Below are 24,873 nucleotides of genomic sequence, written 5' to 3' on the forward strand. Positions count from 1 at the left end.
CAGGGGAGGCCTAATATAAAACCTTTGAACTCCACTTTATCTCCTCTCCTTCCACCCAAATCCAATGAGGGAAGTATACTATACTACACAAGAAAACGATGAAAAAAATTGGAAAAATAAACTAAAAACTATTTCATAAAAAAAAGACAATACATAGACTTTTTGCCTTATAATGTTTAAGAGAATATAGTTCTATTTTATTATTCATCGCTCTATGAGGTTTAGAACCACCCTAAACTACACTTTCTTTGAATTTTTATGCTTAGGGGTAAAACATTATCTTTTAGTGGAGAAACATTCACTGTCAGAGAAGGTATAAAGGAGAGGACAATGAAATATAATGCAAATTTGCCTATTTGTCTGCTATTGATTGTCTTGAGACATCATAAATTTTCTTTCTTAAACTATGCCAGGGAGGGAGGATGAAGAAGGAAGCTCAGAAGCGAGAAATCCTAACATGCAAGATTCAGGGGAAGAGAGGCCCCATAGTTACCCTGGTCCAAACAGGTGCTGTTCAGTTCTCGGAACAAAGGTGCTATGATCACTGGGAGATATGGCTTCACCTTGTCCACTCCAAGATCCATGGCCATCGCACCGAGAAATTTAAAGATGCATGTTCTCTGAAAGCACAGATCATTTTTCATTTGAAGTGTTTCTTGCACTTAACCTTGCAATCATACAAACAACTAATTTAGAAAATGGACTATTTGGGGACAGATATTTACCACTGCAGTTTTGGGTTCAAAAGACAAAGTTCTGAGGATCATGGGAGTACCACTAATATCACTAAAATACTGGGCTGTCGGGAAAAGTCATGACACATTTTTGCTTGAAAAACATAAAAAAACAAGTCAGGACTTCCCCAACAACCCAATACTTTTTGTAAGAAATGGCTGTTTTTGGTCATTCTGCACATTCCTCATACCTTTAACTGGTTTCTAGGGGAATAAGCAGATTCCAGTTTGGCCATCCGGGACAACTTCTGGATCAACCACAGCAGTGTGGCTGGCCTGTTGTGTCCCTCCTTTGCCTCCTCATTCTCTTCTCTTTCCAACTCTGCCTTGCCGTCTGCACAGCCCTCGTAATCTACTGCCTTTCTGGTCACACCATCTAAAGCTTCTTGTTCCAGGTCTTCTTTTATCTCATGTTTATCCTCAGGATCAGGGTCCAGCAAAAATAAGACTTTGGCTATGAACAACAAATTCTTAACAACCTTTAAAAACGGGGTGGAGAGGAGAAGGAGAAATTGGATTATGATTGTGAAACAAATATGGCTCAGTAAAGCAGAAGCTAAAATAGGTATTCCACAATTGTAACATAAAAACAGCTGGGTATTGCACTTTCTCTCCATTCCCATTCTGTTCCTTCACCCATTCTTCAGAGGAGTAACAATTAGAGGGCTGGGGATCATGCTTCAGTGGCTGCTGATAGCTTCATAGTGCTGAGACTTAACCCCTTGCGCCATCAGGGTGGCCCTTTAGTGGTAATTTTAAATGGAGCACAAGGTCATTCCAACATGGAACACGGAGTCAATAAGACAAATGTGCATAACTGAGCACGTGTTAGAGTGTATGTCCATATTTCATCTAATTCCCAAAACATAATAGGAAAACAAGACGCTACCAAATATGATCCTATTCCCAGACTGTCAGTAGAATAGGTCACCTACTCAGCTAGGAGGGTTGTAGTACTCACTTGTTCTCCTAGAGACTGATCCAAAAATTTGGAATACAATTGATGGCAAGAGGCTAGAGAGATACTTTTCATCTGTGAAAAGAAAACAGACATTGAAAGACACAAAGAGATATTTCAAAAAATCCCAAATAACCATAATACAAATGAGGTACTAGGTTCTACTCTGATTGGTCACTTGTATAGGAATGGAGAAGGTTCACGAACAAAATTGTTTAGCTGTTCCCATCTGCCCGTCCCAAGCCTTTCAGGCTAAGGAAATTTCAAGCTCTGGGGAGATACGATTGATAATCCCTTAGATGATCAATAAAATTTGCAAAGCCCATAATTTTTTCTTCCTCTGTTCATCCTTTCATACTCTACTCATTCAATATTTATGGCCTTTCATGACCCTAGAAGTTATGCCAGGTCCTAGGAAATCGCGGATATACCTTAGTTCCCACTTAGTTCCCACTTAACATTTTCATGAGCACAATCTCACTTAGATACCAATAAGGCTATGAAAAGAGGCAGGACTTCTATGAACACTAAATAAGCAAATCAAAAGTCTGACTAGGCTGACTATCTTTGAAGAACCTTGGCCTTGAGAGTAACCCTGTCCAGTTACTAGCATTCCTACAGATTCACGTGGGTGACATGCTGTCACCTTAAAGAGTTTCTGCTAACCCCAAGACAGAGCCAGAATGAACATCTCACATAGACCACAAGAGAAAGTTTTACAGAAACCTTACCTTTTGGTCAAGGTCACTTGTTAGGAACTTGATTGCTACAGGTTCGGAGAGCTTCTTTTTAGTTTTCTTAGCATTCCATTTTCTAATCAGCTCCTCTGGTTGGCAGGAGGCAAAGAGCAATCCAAAAATCTGGGCTGCGGTGAGCCACACCCAGTTGTGTGGATGTCTCAGGTGAGAGTGCACGTGGCCTGCGGACAACATGATTCTCAGATGGCTCACAGAGTTCTTGGCTCTTCAGTGGTAAAGATGACTCATTTAGACATTAACTATTAAGTGCTTTGATTTGGGAACCAAAGATGAACAAGAGTCCCTGCTTCCCGGACCCAGAGGAGCTAAGGAAAAGTGAGGTGGCGAACCACTGGGAACAACTAGAAAACCAACTCCTCACAAGGAAAATAAAACACTGGAGCTACAAGAACGCACCCAAATAGGCCAGTTCCATTCAGAACTAGTTTCAGATTCAAGTGAGAGAAGGTGTCATTAACGTTTATAATTTCGAGATGAAGTAATGTAAGTATGTATAGAATTACACATTTGCTGCTGTAACTATTGGAAAATGCCCTGGTTTGGCTGCACTGAGACTTGATCTGACTATCACAAAGGTTCTATATGAGCTCCATGTGGCAGGCACAGGGCTAAGTATGTTACATGTATTATCTCACTAGGACCTCACGACAGTTCTGTGAGACTGGGACTGCCACTTCCACTTTACAGGTGAGGAAACACATGTTCCAAAGGTACTAAGTGAGAAACCAAGCTGTAACAGGCAGAACTGGGTATGGGCACCACCTCGACCTGGTCCCAAAGCTTGTAACTTTAAATATGACCCTATAAGGTACTGTAAGTAAAGATCATACTCTCCATGTGCCACACTTGGAAAACAGGGAAAAAGCTTTGTGGTGTTGGGGAAAGGATTAAAATTCTAGATGAATCATGTCATATCTGAGTTTTAGTCTATACTGCTATATTTTGAGAACATGGTTTTACTTTTGTTTTATATGAACCTTTATAATAGTGGGATCAAGTCTCAGTGCAGCCAAACCAGAGTGGGCCATGTAGTTAGTAACTTGGTACCTGTCTTATTTCTTAGAGGATCATGAGTTCTTGTAAAATACATAAGTACTTAAAGCATTCACTCCAATTTCTATTTCCTACTGACTAATCAAAATTGAGTGTGTTAATTAAAAATTATAGGATGTTATTTTTCCTTTAAAGGTTTATATATAGTAACTTAAATGTCCTATAGGCATGAAATAGTGTAGTAAATTATGGCACGTTTGCCTGATGTGCTATTTATAGATATTTAAAAGAATAATGACCAAGTGTGTTATAGTAAGGTGATTATTTACATAGGGACAAACAGGATAGGAAAGCTATATAAAATTATGCAGCCCCTCTAAAAAATCCATGGCTATTTAACAAAGAGAAAGATTGGACGGAATAGACATCAAATCATCATCAAGTGGCAAGGAGATCTTTGGAAACTTTTTCCCGTTCCTTTCCTCTCCCATAATTAATATTCTTTCTTTTATAAGTGAAATATATTACTGATGAAGTCATAGAATATTATTTTATGTTAAATACAGATAATGTTTTTATATTTTATGCTTCCACTGTAATCAACCTGAAAGGCCTTTAAAATCTTTTCTCATCGGCTTTTCCCCTGAAATATTCATATTCTACTTTCCCAAAGTTCTGTTTTCAATAATTCTATCACCACTTATATGCTGACGTTTAGATTCAAATAAAAAGGTAATACTTACTCCAGATTTTACTCAAAATCTCAGAGGGCTTGGTAAGCTGGATAATATTACATTCCTTGATGAGCTTACTTATCAGTGTAAGAAAGCTAAACAGGAGGCGATCTGCAGCTTTTTCTTCTGTCTCTTCCATGATCTAAAAGGAGAACAGAAGCATTTCATTTAAGGCAATGACTATAAAGTATTTGACAGGTATCTTTCTTCCAGCATGTAAATCTATACCAGGCTCGCCCAACCTCAGCACTACTGACATTTTGGGTCAGATAATTCTGTGCTGCAGGGGTAGGGGTGGGGTGGGAGGGGGCTCCCTGAGCACTACAGGAAGTACAGCAGCATCCTGGGGACCCTAGAGCCTGGAGATCCTCCCATCCTCCAGTTGTGACAGTTCAAATGTCTCCAATCATAGCTAAGTGGCCCCTGGGGGGCAAAATCCTCCTGCTTGAGAACCTTTGATCTTCATGTGCTAGGGAAGAAAACTTACTTTTAACCCTCATCTTAAAAAGATCCAGCTGCATTGAATTTTCACTTTGGTTAATATAATAACACATTTGGAAGACAAATAGTATTTAATCAATATGAAACAAATAATATTTAATTTATTAATAAATATATTATAATAAATAAATAAACATACCACCTCAAGGAAAACTATAAAAAGTAGTAAATGTTTTATTCCCTAGCAAATAACTTACATCTTTAAAGTTTTCAGGATCAATCTCCTTTTCAATCACAGGGAGAACAGTGTCAAGCCTTCGCTCAAAAGCAACTCCTTCACTTTCCACAAACAAGCCACAGATCAGGGCAGCTAGTTGTCTATTTAAGCTCTACAAGACAATGAAAATACAACTTGGTAGGCTGTTTACAGATTGCAAAATGATTGTGCCCTCAGCATTTCTTTGAAATATCAGAAATCAATAGAACAGAGATAGATCTTTGGTGACTAACATGAAAAATATGGAGAGGTCTTCTGTGAAAAAAGCATTAAAAATGGCATTATTCATCATTATCTCAGAATTCTTTAATACATTTTAATTTAAAAGAAAAAAGTGAAAAATAGTTTCATACCACCTTTTCTGTCCCCTAGTCTGACTTCAATATTTAAAGCATTAAAATTGATGTGTGTTGCTTATATTCCACAAAGGTGAGTTAGGGAATAATGGTGATAGAGTCAGCAAGTGGATAAAATCACTGACCAAAATTACATTCCATAGAACAAATAAGCTAGATGGGAAACAAAGGTTTTCATCAACAGGGATAGGTTAAATAAGTTACGTTATACTCACGAAGTAGAGGACCTGGCTGACATTAATTACATAGTCAAAATACAGGTGGTTTTTATGTTATTCCCTATAACATCCTATATTTCCTGAAACTTTACTACAAAGTATGTTATTACGAAATGTGCAGTATGGGGACTGTAATTGATAATATGGTATTACAAATTTGAAAGATGCTAAGGAAAGATGGTAAATAGACTTGATGATGCTGATCATTTCACAATGTATACAGACCCTGAATCACTAGGTTGTACACTTGAAACTACAATAATGTATGTCAGTTATATAAGTAACAAAAAAGATGTAAAACAGTGGGTAAAGTATCACCATCAGTACATCAAAACAATACTGCACATCACCACCCACCGAAATCTCCCTATAAATAAGAGTAAATTAAAAAAAGAACACATTAGACTATTATAACAAAAAAAATAAAGCTATTAATTCAACAATACATAAGATGTATTTAAAGCGTGAATGCCAAGAGCCGAGACTTATCACTGAAACATGACCAAAAGCGACCCTCACCTTTTTTGCTTTGAACCAAGTGGTAACCATATCAAAGAGCCAATCTCTTTTCTCAAGGTTGATTTTGCCGAGTAAGGACTTGATCGTCATGGACGCCATCTTCTTGCACGTGGCAGAGTCATCGTTCACCATCATTAGACAAAGAGGGATAAAGAACATCCCACAGTTCTCGTGGAGCAGCCCCTAGGGAAGACGGGCCCTGGTGAGCACATCCGAAGGGACTCCCCAGAGACTCCCTCAGGAAGGAAGGGTGGGGACGGGGAACCAAGGAATCCCTGGGCTCTCGGGAAATGCAGCTCACAGTCTGGGACTCACGGTACCTGAGGGAACGTGTCAAAGATGTAGGCGATCATTTCCAAGGTGGACTCTCTTCCGGTCTCATGTTCATAACTAGGACAGGGGCATTAGAAGACATGCTGATATCTCTAAAATTTGCCAATAATGACTTTTAAAGATTTTCACCATTGTCCTAAGAGGACTCGAATGATAATATCAGTGGTCAGTCTGAATGGAAAAGGAACTTACAGAACTACCACCTGAGGCTGATGATTCACATGCTATCATCCTCATAATGTGCTATTATGCTTCAGGTTTGTTCTTTTCAAGATAGCCACCATATTGAAAGGGGAGTAGTGCACCCTGTACTTCCCTTGTGTAGGTCAAGGCTTGAACTTACTTCAGTTGAGCGAGCAGGAATTCCAAATTTGGTCTCAATTTGTCACCCAGAGGATAGTCAAGAATATATTTCAGGAAAACCTAGGAAGAGAAGTCACATGGATGATCATTCAGATCATCATGTCTCACCAGGATTCCTGTTTCTTAAGCTGCTTTTTGGGACAGATTGGTAGGTTACAAAGATGTTCTAGAAGAACGATCAGTTAAGTGAAGTCTACCTACTGAGACAGACTGTGCCCTTTCTTCTCCACTTCACCCAGGTCCTGCCTTAAGTGCTTGATTAAGAGTCAAGTCCTGGACCTCACTGGCACCACTGTTTAGGGCACCAAGTCTGAGCTCACATGTTGGAAACTCATCTGTCTGGCAGGTGAGGTAATGCAGTGTGATGGGTTGAGTGTAGAAAGCCCTCCCCACCTGTCACTCTAGCTGGTCCTTCCCCTCCCCTACAATCATCATATGCTCTTTCCATCAATTCTACACATTTCATCAATTCTAAGAAGCACAGTTTTTCACATTTCATATATTTGAAATTGGGATGTGCCTTACAATTGATGGCATCTTATCACTGTGGCATAGCTTATCTTTCTTTGAAGTGTATAAATAATGGTATGTCTCATAAGTGATGAAATATGACAGTACTTTCTCCTGGCATTGACACCTGTCATTAGATAACTGCTCGTGGAAGTTGTGCTCTGCACCTGTCTCCCGTAGGGTGGAGCCATGAGGCCACTCCCCCAGCAGCACCTGGTACATAGTGATGCTCGAGGAGCAGATGACTAGAGCGCTGGTGGAGCCTTTGCTGAAGGCTTCCATGCTGCAGAAAGAAGATGAACTTCATCTACCTAAACCTTCCATATGTGGTGAGCTGGACTCAAAACTCTCCTTGTTAACTGGAAACTACCCCAGAGACAAAGCAGAGACACTTCTCTCACACTTAATGTGAAAATGGATTTGGGAGTCTCAGGATAATGCAACAGAATGACATAAAATCCTCAGAATTCAGTCAATGTTGACATGTCTCTTAAAGACAGAAAGGCAGGGCTCAGCCTTTGCTTACAAACCTGTCTGCACTGAACTCTGGCAGGCTCGTTTTGTGCAGAAATTGCCAATTTGGATACTTTCCGCATGATGTCATCAATTTCTGGGACCAACAATTTTCTCGATAAAATGGCCTAAAATACAAAAGGATGAGACATAATCATTTCATGTTTCACTGTAGATGGATGTGAGCTGGTCTGATGTTAAAGATGTCATAGGCAGTTTCCATATAAAATGAAAGTATCTTCCAATATATACACATAAAAATGGTTAAAATGACCAAAAAAGGGAAGATTAAAATGGTGAATATTGTTATGCATTATTTTTTACCACAATTAAAAACAAAAAGTCCAATATGATAAATACAAGTTGAGTAGCTGTATTTGTACAGAATTCCCTGGAAGTGTCCATATAGTGCTCACTTCCAAACATTTTAATAAGTAGAGATGTTATTCTGTGATTAATTCACTAGAGTCACCATAATCTTTTTAATTTTGGAAGTCTCTAGCTAGTCAAAACACCAGGTTCCACATTTTTCTAAATATCTGCTGTAAAGCTCACGAAATGCGAAGTTCAACATCTGGGAGACATCATACCTTCAGCAGGCCAAACGCAGTGGCTTGTCGTGAGTTGTCATAAATGTCCTCCTCGGCATATGCTAGCAGTACTTGAAGCTGCTTCTCAGTGATCTGGTAGGTCTTCACTTTCTTCACCAGTATGGTCACACACTGGAAAGTTAAACAGGACCATTAATATCTGTCCTGGAGAGAACCCACCAACCAGGATTTAGTGAAAAGCCAGGGACTTAGTAGAACTCAATGCTTTTTCACACTGGATGTCAGTCCTCTGCCCATAGCAAATCAGTCTTGAAAAAATCCTGACCAAGACCACAGAAAGGCAGGGGGAAAAGCTAATTTTGAAGTTAATCAGGTCCTGGCTGCTTCCAGTACAAGTGAAAACACCTCACCTTGAAACAATTCACGGCCAGGTGGAAGTTCTGGCCCCTGGCAGCCCCAAGTTTTGCATAGTTCTTCAGCAAAAGGAAAAGGTGCTTGGTCAGCTGTTCTGCTTTTGTTTCTATGGAAGGCAGAGGGAACTTCAATACCCAGATTAGGCATTGTAAAGCACCAGTGATCACCTGAAAAACAAAAACAAACAAAAAGACCCTAATCAACTTAGGACGAGACCAAACCCAACAATCCAGCACCCAAGTCATGTACAATCAATAAGTGATGAGCTGAAGGGATGAAACGCCCTGTCCAGCCCACTCTGGAAGAGTGATCCAGACTGTAAGAAGACAGCAAAGCTTCCTGTCTCCTGCTGGAGAAGAACTCACCACTTATCCATAGCCAGTGAAGACATATCACCTAACCTATATAAGTTAGGTGATATTCTTAACCTATATTCTTAACCTATATAAGTAAATGATTGGAAAAATACATTATAAATGACTTCTCTATTTTTTAGAATGGTTCTTCCATTGAATCCATTCTTACTAAGCTTGTATTATGTAAATGAAGCAACCTAAGGATTATTAAAAATACAAGGATAAAAAAGATGCCACCCCTGCACTTAAATGGCAGATAGTTGACTTAGCAATTAAGCATGGGCGCACTGATCTACAATTTAATATAGTTTAGTGCTGGAGCCAAGTGATTACCTGGGAATCCCCAACCTCCAGGCCAAGACTTAGAGAACCTCTCTGTCAGCTAGGCACCTGAACCTAACAGGTCCCCACTGCTCTTGTTGAACTGGGTTAGATGAAGACAGAAAGAGCTCGGGCATCAGAAATGAGGACTTAAATCCCAGGTCAGCAACTAGAGAGATGTTACCTCACCTATTGGCAACTTCACTATAAAACAGGCGCTCTGAGGAAGTAGGAGAGAGTCGGCTTTGGAGTAGGAAGATGGAGCCCTAGTTCCTAGATCTGGTGTCTGGCCATAGCCTTGGGCCTACTTTCTCATTTATTAAACTTTAACATTAATATCTACCCCATGGGGGCCTCCCCGGTGGCGCAGCGGTTGAGCGCTGGGTTGCGAACCTGCCCGCAGCTTCTGCGGCGCCGGTTCGATCCCCGGCTGCTCCCCAGCCACCAGAGGAGGGTCCCACATGGCGCGCAGACCTCTCCTGCCGCCCGCTGCTCCCCTCAGCAGTATACTTCGGTCCTTCTGCCTGCTCTGCTCCCCGCTCTGGCTCTGGTGAATTCTTTCACCCTCCCGCGCTTCTGACTGTACCCAGTGCTTGTATAAACAAAAAACAAAACAAAAAAACAAACAAATAAATAAATAAACATGCCTCTATAAAATTAAAAAAAAAAAAAAATCTACCCCATGGCTTGTTAAGACGATCCATAGCAGTGAGCAGCAGTAGAGACAAAGGTGAGGATGATGATGAGGGGACACTGACCCCCCCACAGAAGTCGTTATGAGGAAACAATGATGACATTAATGTACCTAGAAGGGCTTTTAAAGCTGGTAAGGGTTATTCAAATACATGGGTTTATTTAATTGGGAGTCAACTTAATGCAGGGAAAAGAGGTAGTTCATGATGCCATAAATCCTTTTAAAAACCCAACCATCCTGTGAAGTTCGAACCCACAAATAAGTATCAGGCATCTTGCACAGCCTGGTTCTTGTGAAGGAACAGAGGCCCACCTTCACGTCCATGGAGCCCAGGCAGTCTATGAGGAGAGACACAAAAGGATCCAGCATTTCCAGAACATGTGCGCTTGAAGACTTGATCTTGGAAGTCTTCAGACTCAGATATAGCAGCTAAAAGATTTAAAAAGATATTTCACATTAGTTGTCCATAAGATCAAATGAACAAGATAAAGAAGAAACTATTTTGAGAGATATACGTGAAATGTTAAGATGCTTCTGTCTAAAGTGAAATTTTGAAGAAACGGTAAACAGCCTGGGGAGCGTCTCAGGAACTGAAGGCAGTGGGGAGTCATGGTGCCACTGAGAGTCCAAGTTCATCTGCCACATGGTTCCTCATGAGCTACTGTGACCGCAGGCACCGGGTCATGCCAGACTCGGCAATGACCAAGGTGGACCTGTTCTGATGGCTCTTGGCCAGGAAGACAGACTCAAGGAAATAATGAACATAAATGCAGGGAGCTTTGAGAGTTCTGTGAGGACCTGGGCAGAGGAAGGAGCAAGTGCTGAGGTCCTGGGGCAGGAAGAGGGCGGAGACCCTCAGAACTGAAGGGAAACAGAGGGGTGGGATGCCACGTGGCAATGACACAACATGAGTCAAAGAGCTTGCAGCCCAAATGAAGACTGGGCTCTCTGCTAAGAAAAATGGAGTCAGAAGAGGGTTTTAAGAAAGAAATAAATGGATCAGATTAATGCATTTAAAAATTCCTCATTTTTCAAAAATAATTCCAAGTATAGAAGTGCTCACGGGCAAAGCAACAGTGAAATCATAAGTACAAGGTCAGAATCATTACTTCTGAGACAGTCATATTTGTCAAAGTGAGTAACAGAAGAGAGAAATAGTACATGGACAAAATGCATCTTTAAAAAAAGTGATTCTGTGATTTATTTACAGTAAAACATTTCCAGGGGAAATGAGCAATACTGCGCAGGTGATTCGAAGGCATGGACCCAATGTGGGCAACGAGCCTCATTGTAAGGATAATTCTTAAGGGGTCCACTGCACGGTGAAGGACGGATGTGGGCTTTCAGTGTGAACTCAATGTAGTGTACCCATGAATGCACACCTGACCCTGACATGGTGTCACGCACTGTGACTCAGTAAAAAAATTATATAAAAAGGTTCTCACCTGCAGCCCAGACTCTATGAAGATGTGCATGTTGGTTTTCCTGCTCACAACAGCTTTCTGCCCGCCTCGAACTGGAGTTGGTGGGAGCAGGAGACAGCTCTGGGGTGGCAGGCGTGGATCTGGTGCTGGGGCTGCGGGAGTTCTGGAATGAAAAATAGGGGCAAGAACACCTTAGGCTGCATTTTGGCCACAAGTTCCCTCTGCTTCCTCTGGTGAAATGGGTGCAGTGCTCAGTGATGTATTATTTACTGTGGGCTGTTTTTTTTTCTTTAGCCACAAAACACAGAGATTAAGTTGTTGAAAAGTTGCTAAGGCAAGCCCAGAAGGAGATCAGACTAATCAACGCACACTGAAATTAAGATCAACAGCAAGAGGACATTCCCTTTCTTTGATTTCTTTGATGGCCTAAATCTCTTGATTATAACAAGAGGAATATATTTAAAACCTACCCTAATTATTGTCTAAAATTAAAATGGGATCAGAGAAAGGCCAGAATAATTGGCAGCTGTCAGTTACCTCATCATCAGAAAGATAATATCATGCCAACACGTGTCCCTTGAAAGGCCCTCAGCCTGAGCACTGCAAGGGACCAACTTATGACTCAGAAAAAATAGTTTTACTAAAGCAAGTTATTAAATTAACCCACTTAACAGTAGATAAGACCTAATGGCTTATCAGAAATAAACACCCAAGGGATAGTTGGTTTTTAAAAAAAAAAAACAACTTACTTTTCTTTCTCTGTTAACAAGGGGAGATTCTCGCTGACCAAACCATAACTGAGCAACAGAATGGACTCTGCCGTCATTTCCTCATTTACAATTAATCCTGCTATGATCCGGCGTAATGTTTCATGAACTTTCCGGGCCAGTTTTAAACTCGTGGTGTTTTGTAAGATCTAAAGGCAAAAGTACATGTCACGCTGAGATGTAACACACAACCACATTTTGATTTGTTGTAATGACAGTTTTCTTTTATATGTTTGCTTTCTAAAGTTTGTTTTCTCTAAAAAAGGAAGACATTTATAAGTAAAAGTTCAAACACAGATATAATATATAAAGTAGTCAAAATGACCCTCCCCCTCACACCCAGAGATAAGCACTATCAGTGCTGCGTGTGCCTCTTGATATCTCAATCTGTCTGGTGCTACCTGCTGGTAAGGTCGCAGGGCTCATGGCTAGACACATGATGTGACACCAGGCAGATGGCAACACTCCAGGTGCATTCAAGGTGGTGAATAAGTCACACACACACATAATATCAACAAAATGCAGGGTCATTACTTCAGGAAACCACCCTAATGATAGGATTCGATAGCCAAGCTCAGGGTTTGATATTAGTTATTGGGGTCACATCAGTTAGTCCAGCAAAACAGTCCAGCAAAACAGCACTAGACAGTACTTCCCTTGCAGGATACAATAACTTTTATTACCTTGGAGGCACCTAATAATATACATAGACAATATATGCGTTCTAGTGATTCTTTTTCATCCTCAAAACACACCTAACTTCCTCATATTAGCATCAGATAAGACGAAATGTATATTAAGAACCACCAGGGAGTTAATCTAGCACCAAAACATTTGAATTATAGTTAATTCATGTCACTAGTTAGTGCTTTTTGTTTTAGTTTTAGTACACAAAACCACAATATAGTGAATAAATTATGTTGATTGAACATTCACCCCTGCACAGGCACAGAGAACACTAAGCAGGCAGGTAAATTATATTCCCTGCTCAATAGAAAGCAGAGTGAAAAGAATGTGAGCTTTGGATTAGAAAGATCTTAAACTAAATTCTGATTTTCTTCCTTAACCATGTTCCTTTTTACCTTTCTGAGAATATGGAAGAATCACTGATCTCATAGGGAGGTGGTACAGATTAGCACAGATAATGAGGCCTAGAGATTAGAACATAAAATAGATTCTGTATACGCCAGTCCTCTCCCTCCTGGCATTCTGGGAGCAGCACTGCAATTCCTCTATATTTCAATTCTCCTTACCTTTCCTTTTGCTCCTCCTGTGTATATCAGGGACTGTGGCTCTTGGGTAGAATGCCCAGCTCAGGGCCACCCACAATGGCCACAAGGCATTGGTGTTCTTGGCACCAAAGGAAATCCTCGTGATCAAATGCAGTAGTAAGATGTGCCCTACGAGGCTCCTTTCTAGAACTCATGATATAGCAATGTGGGGCTCTCCTGTATTGCATTAGAGTCCTTACCTCTTTTAGTGGGAGGATAAGTTTTGTAACCTGATCTTTTCCTATAAACTTGCCCAGGATTTCGTAAGATTCATAACTTTTGCTTCTTCGTGCCTCCATGACTTTGGACAGGATCTGCTTTACTTCCTTCTCTTCAGCAATAGCACCAAACAACTCATGGTTAAAAATCTTTGAAAGAAAAAAAACCAAGGTAAAATTAAATGCACTTAGCAAAATAAAGTTTCTGAAAACAGCATTCATATCTCCAGATTAAGGAAAGGAACTTGGCTGAAATTAGATGGTAGGAATTTCTATTAGGTTTCAGTGTAGTTTAGGAAGCTATTAATAAAAACAAATATAGTAGTACATAGTAGTCGCCCCTTGTCCAAGCTTTTGCTTTCTGTGGTTTCAGTTACTGCAGTCAACTGCCATCTGAAAATATTACACATAATAAGATACTCTGAGAAAGACCACAATCACATAACTTTTATCACATTGTTACAATTGTTGTATTTTATATTAGTTATTGTTAATCTCTTGCATCTAATTTATAAATTGACCTCATCACAGGTATGGATATGAGTGGGAAATACTAGTGTATATACTTGGTTAGTACTATCTGTGGTTTCAGGTATCCACGGGGTGTCTTGGAATGTATCCTCCATAGATCAGGGGGGACTACCATACAGAAATACCTGAAGGTTTATACTAACGGGGAACAAAAAGAAGATGAACATACAGACCTCTATATCGATTAATAAAAGATAAGTACTTCTTTGGTACTACCAAAGAGTTGCTTAATTTCTCTTTAAGGAATTCTCATGATATATTTGCAACTTAATTATCATGATTGTGCAATTAATTAAAAATGATAGTACATATATTTTATTATGAATGAACTAAAAAAGGTTGTGTGACAAATTTTCCCTCTCCTCCCCATACCCCCCTCCAATCTTCACATTATCCAAGTTTAATAGTTAACAATTATTCATGTTTCATGATTTTAAACAAGGCTCTGGTGAGCAACTTTTATATGATCAGCAGACCACATCTCTGATTGTTCTTTTAGAACAGATTCTTAGAAGTGGCTGACATTTTTGCTTGTTTCAAAAGCTCTTGCTACACAGTGCCAACTTTCTTTCCAGAAGATTATCCCAACTCATGACCTGCTAGGAACGGCAGAAGGTCCATCTCACTTCATTCGAGTTTTAGCTCTTTCAAACCTCTGCTGGCTAATCTAAGAGATTCTTTTCATTTTCATACACTACTCTTATTTCTTATATTGTGAACTGATTTGGATTCTTTGCCCCCTTGAAAAACATTGGAATTCTTTCTCTAAATCTTACCTCAATCATGATATTTAAACAAGAGTCCAAATCCCCAACGTGTAGCTTGTTGGTGAGGCCTTGCAGCAACATGTGAACAGTGAAAGTTAGAACATGGACCTAAAGTGAAATGCATAATAAGAACATCAAGGGTTAAGGAGACCATAGTAGAAAAAATAAGATCTCAGGAGCACCACAAAGAGAATACCCGTCACTACTGCAGGGAAAGCTCAGACAAATGTTACACATACTTATATCATGGCCTAAAATCCTTCAAATGGTCACTTTGTACAGTAGATGCCCAAAATACACCCCCATGCTTAGGATCTACTGTTGTGATAAAACCAGGCCAGGGGTTTATAAAACAATGCATGAGAGTTTTGACTTTAAAAACCAACCTGTGAATTAAGGAGCTTGCCAAATTTGAATGCAATGAAAGCTGGTACATAAAGTTTTATGAAGGCAATAAGTTTTGCCCTTAGGAGTTAACACAACTAACTTTCCTAAGAGCTTACTATGTGCGAGGCATTGTTTTAATAGCTCCCACGTATTGAATCATTGAAACTCACTTGATCTATGTTGTAGGTCAGATAAGGAAGCAGAGGCACAGAGAAGTCCAAGCCTCATAGGTAGGCAGTGATGAAATGAGGACTTGAATCAGAAGGGCTGGCACCAGAGACCCATCTCTGCATTGCTATGCAATTTACACCCCGACACCTCCCTCCCCTCACTGATCCTATGGTTATGGTGCTGGAGGTGACTCGAAACAGGGTCTGGCAGGAGCCACAACTCTGTAAGAGGGCCACCGCCAGTGGCTTTCCGCCTATGCTGCCTTGCCATCACTCTGCCCCTGACGTGGGTGCAGCTGTGGGAAGTTTAAGGGTAAGTGGGAGAAAGAAAACACTAGCTTTCTGGGAGAAGACTGAAACACAGAAATATAGTGTTAGCAAAGAAAAGGAAGATGTAAAGAACTTAAGGTCTACAACAGCCAGAGAAAAACAAAACATTATTCAGAGGGGGAACCATAGCTGAATGACTGCATTATTCATGAGAAACACCAGGAGGAAGTGGTACTACAGTTTATAGTGTGTAGGAAAGGAGCCATCAGCACATAATTATATAATCAGTGATAACATCCTTCAGGAATGAATACATTCACAGACAAAGGAAAAGAAATTCTTCAGATTGAAAGGAAATGACATTATCATTGCTTTTAGTAATGAGCTAACATCTCACGCTTGTGAGAATGGCACATACTAAAAAGATCTTCAACATCAAGTTCTGGAGAGGATGTGGAGAAAGAGGAACCCTATTATACTGTTGGTGAATATGTAAACTGGTGCAGCCATTTTGAAAAGTGATATGAATTGCCCTTAAAATCTAAAAGGGGACATGCACTGTGACCCAGCAATCCCACTCTTGGGCATCTATCCAAAGACTATGAAACAATCAACTCAAAACATTATATGCTCTGCAATGTATATTGCAGCATTATTTATAATAGCAGGAAAATCTAAGTGCCAAGTGATAGAGGACTGGGTCAAGAGGATGTGGTATATCCATACAATGGAATGGTATTAGGCCATAAGGAAAGACAAAATGTCGCCATACAGCAACATGGAAGATGTTGAAGGCATCATATAAAGCAAGTCAGAAAGACAATGACAAATATTTGATATTTGTCGAAGAGACAATTCAACAAACCAAACTACCTATAAAAACTAGTGGACACTAGACACTGTGAGGGCTCTGAGATTAAGGGGGGAGGGGGGAAGAGTCAAAAGGACATAAGGAATGGTGGTAGGAAAAAAAAAAAAACATGCATCAGACTCTTGAATATTCTTGCTTGCTATTTCAGTCGATCAACCTTATTGAAGACAGACCCAAATTACCATGATTTCCAGTATTTAAAATGAAAATATTTGAACTTCATCCCAATTTAATATATAAACCACATGATGCAATTTACCTGATATCCACGGACAAGGGTAGTCTGTAGTTCTTTTAAAATATATTGTAGATAATGCACACCCAGATCCTCTATTATTTTTGCAAGAGTGCTGCGTGCAATGTCTCTGATTTCCTGTGCTCTGTTCTTGAGGAGGGCACACACTTTGAGCAAAATACTAGACAATGAAAAGTTAGAAAAATGAATCAAATAAACAGGAGCAAATAAAAACAAGTATTCTTTTGTCTCTTAATTGCACATCACCCAAATTAGGATTCTAAACCACAGCAATTACAGCAATGCTTTTCCTCTTCCATCAAGGGATTCAAAAGTCGGCCTCCCTGGTGGCTCAGGGGTTAAAGTCTAGCGCTATCAAGCTATTGCCAGCCATTCTGGTATGAATTGGATCCCCTCAGCAGTCTATTTCAGTAGATCCACCTGTCCGCTCCCTACTCTGTTTCTGGTGAATCCTCTCACTATCCCTCCCTACCACCTCCCGTACCTCTGGCCTGTACCCCAGTTCTTGTATGCATAAATAAAAATAAATCTTTAAAAAAAAAAGAGAGATTCAAAAGTCAGGAGGCAAGAACTAATATTTGTGTTTCAGTGAACTTTTCTAATTTGTCACACAACATACCTTGGTAGATTAGCTTCCAAAACTTCGTGTGGAAGGGACTGCATTAGTTTAACCATGGCGAAAGCTAAGGGAACTCGAACCACTTCCTCATCATTCACAACCTTTGATTTTATGAGCTTATGCTCTTCTTCCCGTTTAGTCTATAAGAAAAATTTAGGTTAAACTGAAACAAAAATAAATGGACCAGGAATCTACAATCTTGCCTTTGAAAGATAAGCTCTTTGGATCTACCTGCTGTTCCTTAGTATCTTAAAAAAAATTAAATTATGTAATTTGAGAAACTCTCTAAAAATTATAATAGAAATAAGGTTCTTCTCAAAGTTCAAATGCTTGTTTCAAAATATATCACATGAGTCTGTGTCAACAGAACTTTCATTGTTTGAGTGACAATGGTAGATAATACAGTTCTGTAAGTAAGGTTATTTATTTACAAATATACAATAGAATTAAGTCAATATTTATAACCAGGTGTTGGCAAACGTTTCTGCAGTGGGCCAGATAGATTATTTGTTCTCGGTTGAAGCTACTCAACTGCCTTTGTAACACAAAAGCTCAATTAGACAACTGTGAGTATAACTGTGTTCCAATCAAACTTCATTTGCAACGCAGGTTGGGGGCACCTTCCAGCTCCTGGCCAGTTCTACACTGAGAAGGAGAAGCTCTGTTTGATGAGGACACCTGCCTAAATGCTATTCCTAGCAACTTAGGGAATAGTGACTTTTTTTAATAGTAGAGAAGTGGTCAAGTAGAAATGTAACATAGACTCTTAATGTTTAATGATTTATGAAATGGGGGTCATCTTAATATCCACATAGGAGGTAGAAAAGCATATATGTACCATGTCAAAATCATAGTGAAGGAGCATTACTACCTAGCAGCTGAAGACATGAACCCGAAGGTGACGAGGTAAGACAAGAGAGGTGATTTGATTTTATGAGCTTATGTTCTTCCTCACTTTTAGTCTATAAGAAAAATTCCCTTTAAGTCTATAAGGATACTGTGAAATGTTCAGAGAGAACAAAATCTGAAAGCTGAAGTCAATCAATAAGAATTAGGACCTGGCAAGAATTAGGTCTGGCAAGGACCCCCAATACCTAAGATCATAGACTGCTGGGCCCCAAATAGAATGATTACCGTAGATGCCAGGCATTTATGTAGTCTGGGTAGGATGTCCCCAGTAATGGTTCCTTGGATATTTTTAATTGTTTTCTCCAATTCTTCCTTATTCTGAGGAAGGGAAGAGAGGATTGGTGTGATATTCTCGGATTCCATAGCTGATGTCCCTTCGCCATCAGCGGGATTAGCGTTTCCAAGTTCTTCGTTGTGGTCTGACAAACTCTTACATGCATCTTCCTTCTCTTCCTCATCCACAGGCTCTAATTCCATGGCTTCATGGTCTGGCAACTCAATCACTTTTGTTGTGTCTATGTTTAGTAAACAACAAAAATCACCTTAAATCAACTAAGAAAACAGCAAGGTTGTGGTAAGCAGGCTTTTCCACTAACACCCAATATGAAAACTACGGGTGAGCAAGGTTAAATGCAGAGGAAATAACACTAAACGAGAGAGCTATGGTGTTTTGTTTCCTCACAGCTTAGTCTAATGAGGGACAGAGACAAGCTAACTGGCAATTATAAGAGCATGGAATACAAGTGCAGGGTACTTGGGGAACACAACGGAAGGCTGGTGCCAGGAGCATCTTAATTAAAAGAAAGATTCCAAAGTACTGAAGGTAGAGGTCTCCAAAAGCAAAATCCTACATTCACAAGCATCGAAGTGATGGTGGCAATGAACATTCTCATGCAGAAATATCCTTTATTAGAAGGTTCAGTTTATTAAAGAAAATTAGGCAGCACAGGATTGTGGGGCAATTCGAAACCAACGTCTGCTAACAAGTTGGGTGATGAGGGTCAGTTAACTTAATCCTACCGGGCTTTGGATTCTTTACCAGTAAAATAGAGATGGCACTGACTTCCCAAGACTATTGTAAGGCTTAAATAAGATACAGTCTACAATGTACCTAATGCACGTGTTGATACTTCATTGACTTTCAAAAAATGGTGATTAGAAGTCTTCATTTTAATTTACTGGCTGTGTTGACTTTGGGAATATTAGTCTACATTTCCAAATCTTAATTTCTTGTATTAAAAATAAAGGGCGAGTAAAACCCAAGATCCTCATAAAGCTCTTATGAGGACAAATGAGAAATGTTTTAAACTTCACTGAAACTTATGAAGATATAGTTAAACAGATTAAGTATTTTAACTTTTAAAGTTTCTGTTTATACAAAATTTGAAATACGTAGATTCAAATGATTGAAAATCAATTGTTAAGGGACTTTATTTAGTACCTTAATTGTTCAGAACACTCGTTCCTACAAATTTAAACTTGTCTTTTCTATTCATGAGTGTGGTGCTACAGTGATTTTGCTGTGAATTAAAGAATTAGAAAATTCTGTATAAGAAGGAGTGTTGGAGTAGAGCAAACTGAAGACCACAATATTTCAACACCTTTAGTCAAAACAATTAGGATAACTATTTAAGTTTTCATTCTTTTCCTTATTTTTCTGAGTTTGCTAGAAACTCTAGCTCAGTGTTCAATAAAAGCAGCAGCAGTACATCCCTGCCACATTCAGCTTTTAAACCAAAAACTTCCAATCTTTTACCATTGAGCATGATGTTGTATTACCTTTTCCAAAGATATCTTTCAACGGGTTAAGGAAATTTTATTTATTCCTTATTTGATAATCACTGTCATCATGAATGGATATTGAATTTAATCAAACGTTTCCCTCATATCTACTTAGATAATCATGCCTTTTTGTGTGCTAATGTGTTAAATCCCACTAACCAATTAATTATACCAACATCATGAGTTAGTGGTAGTTTCCTCTTTTCCAATACAATAGCTGGTATAAGCTTAGAAATTATTCCTTGAATGTTGGTAGAACTTGCTTGTAAAACAGTCTAGGTCTGGCAATTCCATTAGATTATTAAGTAAAGCTTCAATTTCTTTAATAGAGACCCATTCAGATTTTCCATTTCTTCTAAAGTCAGTTTCTGAATTTTATTTTTCCAAGAATTTTTACATTTCACCAAAGCATTCAATTTTAAGTACAAAGATATTTCACCTCCTTCATTTAATTGTGATGTTTTGAAAATCGATTTTGTCAGGTATGCTCATTTATGATCTTTTCAAATGTCTATTTTCAGGTTCAATCATTCTTTCTTATTACATATTTCATTAATTGCTGCTCCAATTTTTAAATTTTAGTTTCTTTGCATTCATTGCTTACTGTTCTTTCTACATATGAAGGTGAAAAACTGAATTTGTCTATAATCTACAGCTTATATATTTTTCATCTATATGAAATAGTCTGGGCTTCTCTCTTGTTAAATATATTTTTACACAAATGGTCAAACCATTCCTTTAAACTTCCTCCTGAATCATTTACTGGTTGTTGCTACATGAATAGAAAAAGGGAAAAAATTGAGTTTTGCCATCTTTATTTAATGATCATAAATTATCTAAGAATAGTATGGAAAACGAGTTTAAGAAAGTTTAAAAACTTGGGCCTCCCTGGTGGCGCAAAGGGTTAAGATGCAGCCTATGAAGCTATCCGCAGCCCTTGCAGTAAGAGTTCGATCCCCAGCCAGGGAGCTACCCACATGGTGCAGCAGATCTCTCCTGACTTGTTCATTGCTCCCCTCAGCAGTGTATTTCAGTCAGTCTGTCTGTTCTGTTTCCCACTCTGTCTCTGGTGAATCCTCTCACCCCCCACACCTCTAGCCTGTACCCAAGTTTCTGTATACATAAAATAAATACATTTTTTAAAAAAGAGAGTTTAAAAACTTACTTTCTTCATTCTGAATTTTTCTCATTTGTTCCTCAAGACATCTGTGGTCAAAGTGGAATGCTTCTAATACTATTACCAGCAAACTGTTAAAGAAAAGGTAAGCAGAAATGTTCATTTGATTAATGATATTTTTTTAAAAAGGAGAGGAAATTTAAAGGCTTAGTAATGTCAGATTATTTTTTACTAGTTCTAGGCATTTTTGACTTTAGCATAACCTCATTAATACAAGGTAAAGGTTGTGACCACAGAAAATACAACTTCAATAAATATCCAAAAATTTAAATTTTAAAAACAAAAACAAGAAGTTTGACCATACCTGACACCCAACTTTTGATTGATCTGTCCTGTCTGTAAGACATGAATGAAATGTTTCAAGTAATATACATATGCTGACCAAGACAGGTGTTTGCAAATAGCTCCAATAATTTCTGTGGCAGCGATGGTTATATTTTCATGCTGTAAAATAAATGAACAGCGTCAACACAGAACAAGTACTTGCTAATAAAATAAACAGCTAACTCCATATATTAAAAAGCTTTGACAGCAGGTTATCAGCAATTATACAAAGAATGCCCAAGTATATTCCATTTTTTCCCTAAGCTCTACGAAAAGATGCTGTCAATTAAAGGAATGACATCTTCCTGCAATTAAAGAATTATGAAACATTTCTTCAGACTCTAGGCATTAAACAATGCAGGACAGTGATCCCTGAGAGAAAGTTAACAAATGAAGTAAGCCTTTTCCAATTCACTTGAGGAATGAACTGTCAGGACATATAGGAAGGGAAACCCAAAATGGGCCCTTGGTGTCCCTGAGTTACAGCGACAGAAGTGAGGCTATGGCAGCTCAAGTCCACAGGGCGGAATGGCAGAGAGAAGAGCACCACACAGCAAGGAAAGCTGCATGGAGAAAGGACCCTTGAGTCTTTAGCTAAGCACTGATCAGCATGCCTAAGCAAAGAAGAGAAGGGGAAAGGATTGCCAAAAAGGAACAGGTATAACTCTCATTAAAGATCACCCATTAATAAGACAACTTCACGTTCCTTAACAGTAAAAATGAAAAAATCTCATGATACATAAAGCACTGGCTATTCAGGTACACACAAAGGTACTGCCTCTACTGAGGGCCCAGTTTTAACTTTCGATTAGTGGCTACTCCTGACCAGCAAAGCTTAAAAGCAAGCTCTGAGAGGACCAGACCACTCACAAATGGCCTAACTGAATCTGAGAACAATTCTCTAGAATATGTAAACAAATCCTAATACACCCAGCATCCAACAAGACAAAATTTATAATAGCTGGCATTTAATAAATAGTTACTAGGCATTCAAAGAAGCAGAAAAATATCTCTAATGAGAGTAATCAACCAACAGAAAAATACCCAGAAATGATATGGATGATAGACAGTAGACAAGACATTAAAACAGTTGATATAACAATTTTCCATATAATCATGAAGGGAAAACATGTACGTGTTAAAAGAAGTTCATGTAAGAAGTAAAAACAAGCCCAAATTGGACTTATAAAGAGGTAGAAGTCAATTCTGAGAGGTAAGGAACACTGACTGCGATTAGCAGCAGATTCAAAGCTGCATATTAGTGAACATGAAGACAGAGCAATAAATGAAATCCAGAAACAAAAAAGTAAAAATAATCTTGTAAGATGTAGATGGAAAAATGTAAATTATACTTAGCTTTGGTTGGCGTTAGCATGGTACATCTATCTATAACTCTTTCATATTTTACAACCGTGAAGTTCAGAATGGGTTGTATTTGCTGACTCTGTCAGCCAGAATTTAAGTAAGTATTCTTTTATTTATTTAAAAATTTTTTAAATATTGTGAAACAACAGGGAAAAATCTATCCTTGAATAGGACCAAGTAATCAAAATAATATAAATTCAAGTCACAAATCCTAATATTACATCAATTAGACCTGAATTTTTACATTCTGTCTTCTATTAATCTACTTCATATTTATAAAGTCTCTGCAGTGCCTATGTGACAGGCACCAAGCAAGTCCTGGTACAGTATAATGGTAAAGATGTACAAGTAGTAGTTCTGACTTTGCTTTTTTGAAGAAGTCACATAATCTCAATTTACTCTCCTATAAAAATAGTGATTAACAGTCCCTACCCCATAAGGCCGAGCTGTGATGAGAAGTAAGACTATGCATTAAAGTACTTAGAATAGTGCCAGTATCTGGTAGAGAGCTGAAGAAGCTACTATTTCATATAACTCTTATGAGCAACTTGGGAAAACAATGACTGCTGATTAGCGTTGACCAGAATTAAGTCCTATAACGCAAAACTAAACAAATGCCATTTTACTTATTTTTAAAAGTATTTTTTTAAGATTTATTTTTATTTATCTATGCATACAAGAACTGGGGTACAGGCAAGAGGTGTCGGGGGTGAGAGGATTCATCAGAGACAGAGTGGGGAGAATAGGTCGACTGACCGAAATACACTGCTGAGGGGAGCAGCAGGCGAGACAGGAGACGTCTGCAGTGCAATGTGGGTTATCTCCCTGGGTGGGATTGAACTCATGCTACAGTGGCTGAAAATGCTGAGACTTAATCCCTTGAGCCACCAGGGAGGCCCACAAATGCCATTTTAGTAATGTGACCATTTCTAAGAGGGGGAATCATCTGTGGTTGGCCTTTATGAACTAACAGTGGAAATAAAAATAGCCATGATTTATACTGTACTTACTATGTGTCAGACATGGTTCTAAAGCCCTCTGAACTACTCTAAGCCTCAAATGATGGTGGCAACATAAATATCAATGACACCAACTCCATTCATATTTTGGAAAAGTGTTTCATGCTATGGGTAGAGCTCTATTTGTTTCTAGATCATATAACCTACCTTGAGCATTTTCTCATTAAAAATTGGAGTCATGGCATATGGCATGATATAATTCTGCAGAGATTTAGAGGACAGCACAATTTTGCCTTCCATTAGTTGTTTTGCCAGTTTCTTCAAGGCTCTTGCTCGTCTGTGGATCTATCATTTAGATAAACTAAGAGTTAGTTTCTAAATAATCTCATTTACAACCAGCTCCATTTCAGTATCATGGTCTTAAAGGAATGAGCAAAGATCTGTGCCTTGATTTGCTTCCAGAGACGTAATCCATAGCATTTAACAATGGCCCCTAACACTTGTAAACCTTTTAGGAAATGGCAGAGAAAGAGGATACTCTTACTGTGGTTCCAATACTGCCAAAGAAACCAGATCCCAGAAAATGATCATCTCCTATGTAAATGTGATTGATGATCATGAAAATCAAGGAATGAGAAGTTCAAAACTTCTGGGAGAAGTTTTGAATGCCACATGCAGGCAATGACACTTAAAATCCATCTTTTAGAATAAGGCAGAACTGTTTGAAATACTAATTTTACAGGCAGAACAGTAAAATTGTCTC

General features: G+C 38.8%; 1 protein-coding gene across 1 annotated transcript in view; it reads right to left on the reverse strand.

Moving 5' to 3' along the window:
- The window catches only part of UTP20 (UTP20 small subunit processome component), an 81,943-nt gene that overhangs the window by 2,036 nt on the left and 55,034 nt on the right, over positions 1 to 24,873 (reverse strand). Inside the window, exons 38-60 of the mRNA XM_037513784.2 lie at positions 24,318 to 24,455; positions 21,767 to 21,906; positions 21,451 to 21,533; positions 18,729 to 19,018; positions 17,595 to 17,734; positions 16,979 to 17,135; positions 15,031 to 15,129; positions 13,706 to 13,873; positions 12,217 to 12,383; positions 11,489 to 11,630; positions 10,356 to 10,472; positions 8,669 to 8,839; positions 8,298 to 8,429; positions 7,725 to 7,835; positions 6,665 to 6,744; positions 6,309 to 6,378; positions 5,989 to 6,171; positions 4,876 to 5,007; positions 4,187 to 4,319; positions 2,424 to 2,611; positions 1,696 to 1,767; positions 926 to 1,213; positions 494 to 620 (exon numbers count right to left, since the gene is read on the reverse strand). Of these exons, the coding sequence (XP_037369681.1) occupies positions 494 to 620; positions 926 to 1,213; positions 1,696 to 1,767; positions 2,424 to 2,611; positions 4,187 to 4,319; positions 4,876 to 5,007; positions 5,989 to 6,171; positions 6,309 to 6,378; positions 6,665 to 6,744; positions 7,725 to 7,835; positions 8,298 to 8,429; positions 8,669 to 8,839; positions 10,356 to 10,472; positions 11,489 to 11,630; positions 12,217 to 12,383; positions 13,706 to 13,873; positions 15,031 to 15,129; positions 16,979 to 17,135; positions 17,595 to 17,734; positions 18,729 to 19,018; positions 21,451 to 21,533; positions 21,767 to 21,906; positions 24,318 to 24,455 (3,328 nt within the window). The remainder of the gene's footprint in view (positions 1 to 493; positions 621 to 925; positions 1,214 to 1,695; positions 1,768 to 2,423; positions 2,612 to 4,186; positions 4,320 to 4,875; positions 5,008 to 5,988; positions 6,172 to 6,308; positions 6,379 to 6,664; positions 6,745 to 7,724; positions 7,836 to 8,297; positions 8,430 to 8,668; positions 8,840 to 10,355; positions 10,473 to 11,488; positions 11,631 to 12,216; positions 12,384 to 13,705; positions 13,874 to 15,030; positions 15,130 to 16,978; positions 17,136 to 17,594; positions 17,735 to 18,728; positions 19,019 to 21,450; positions 21,534 to 21,766; positions 21,907 to 24,317; positions 24,456 to 24,873) is intronic.

This window comes from Talpa occidentalis, unplaced genomic scaffold (genome assembly GCF_014898055.3).
Source record: "Talpa occidentalis isolate TD23 unplaced genomic scaffold, MPIMG_talOcc4v2.1 talOcc4.16, whole genome shotgun sequence".
Lineage (NCBI taxonomy): Eukaryota > Metazoa > Chordata > Mammalia > Eulipotyphla > Talpidae > Talpa > Talpa occidentalis.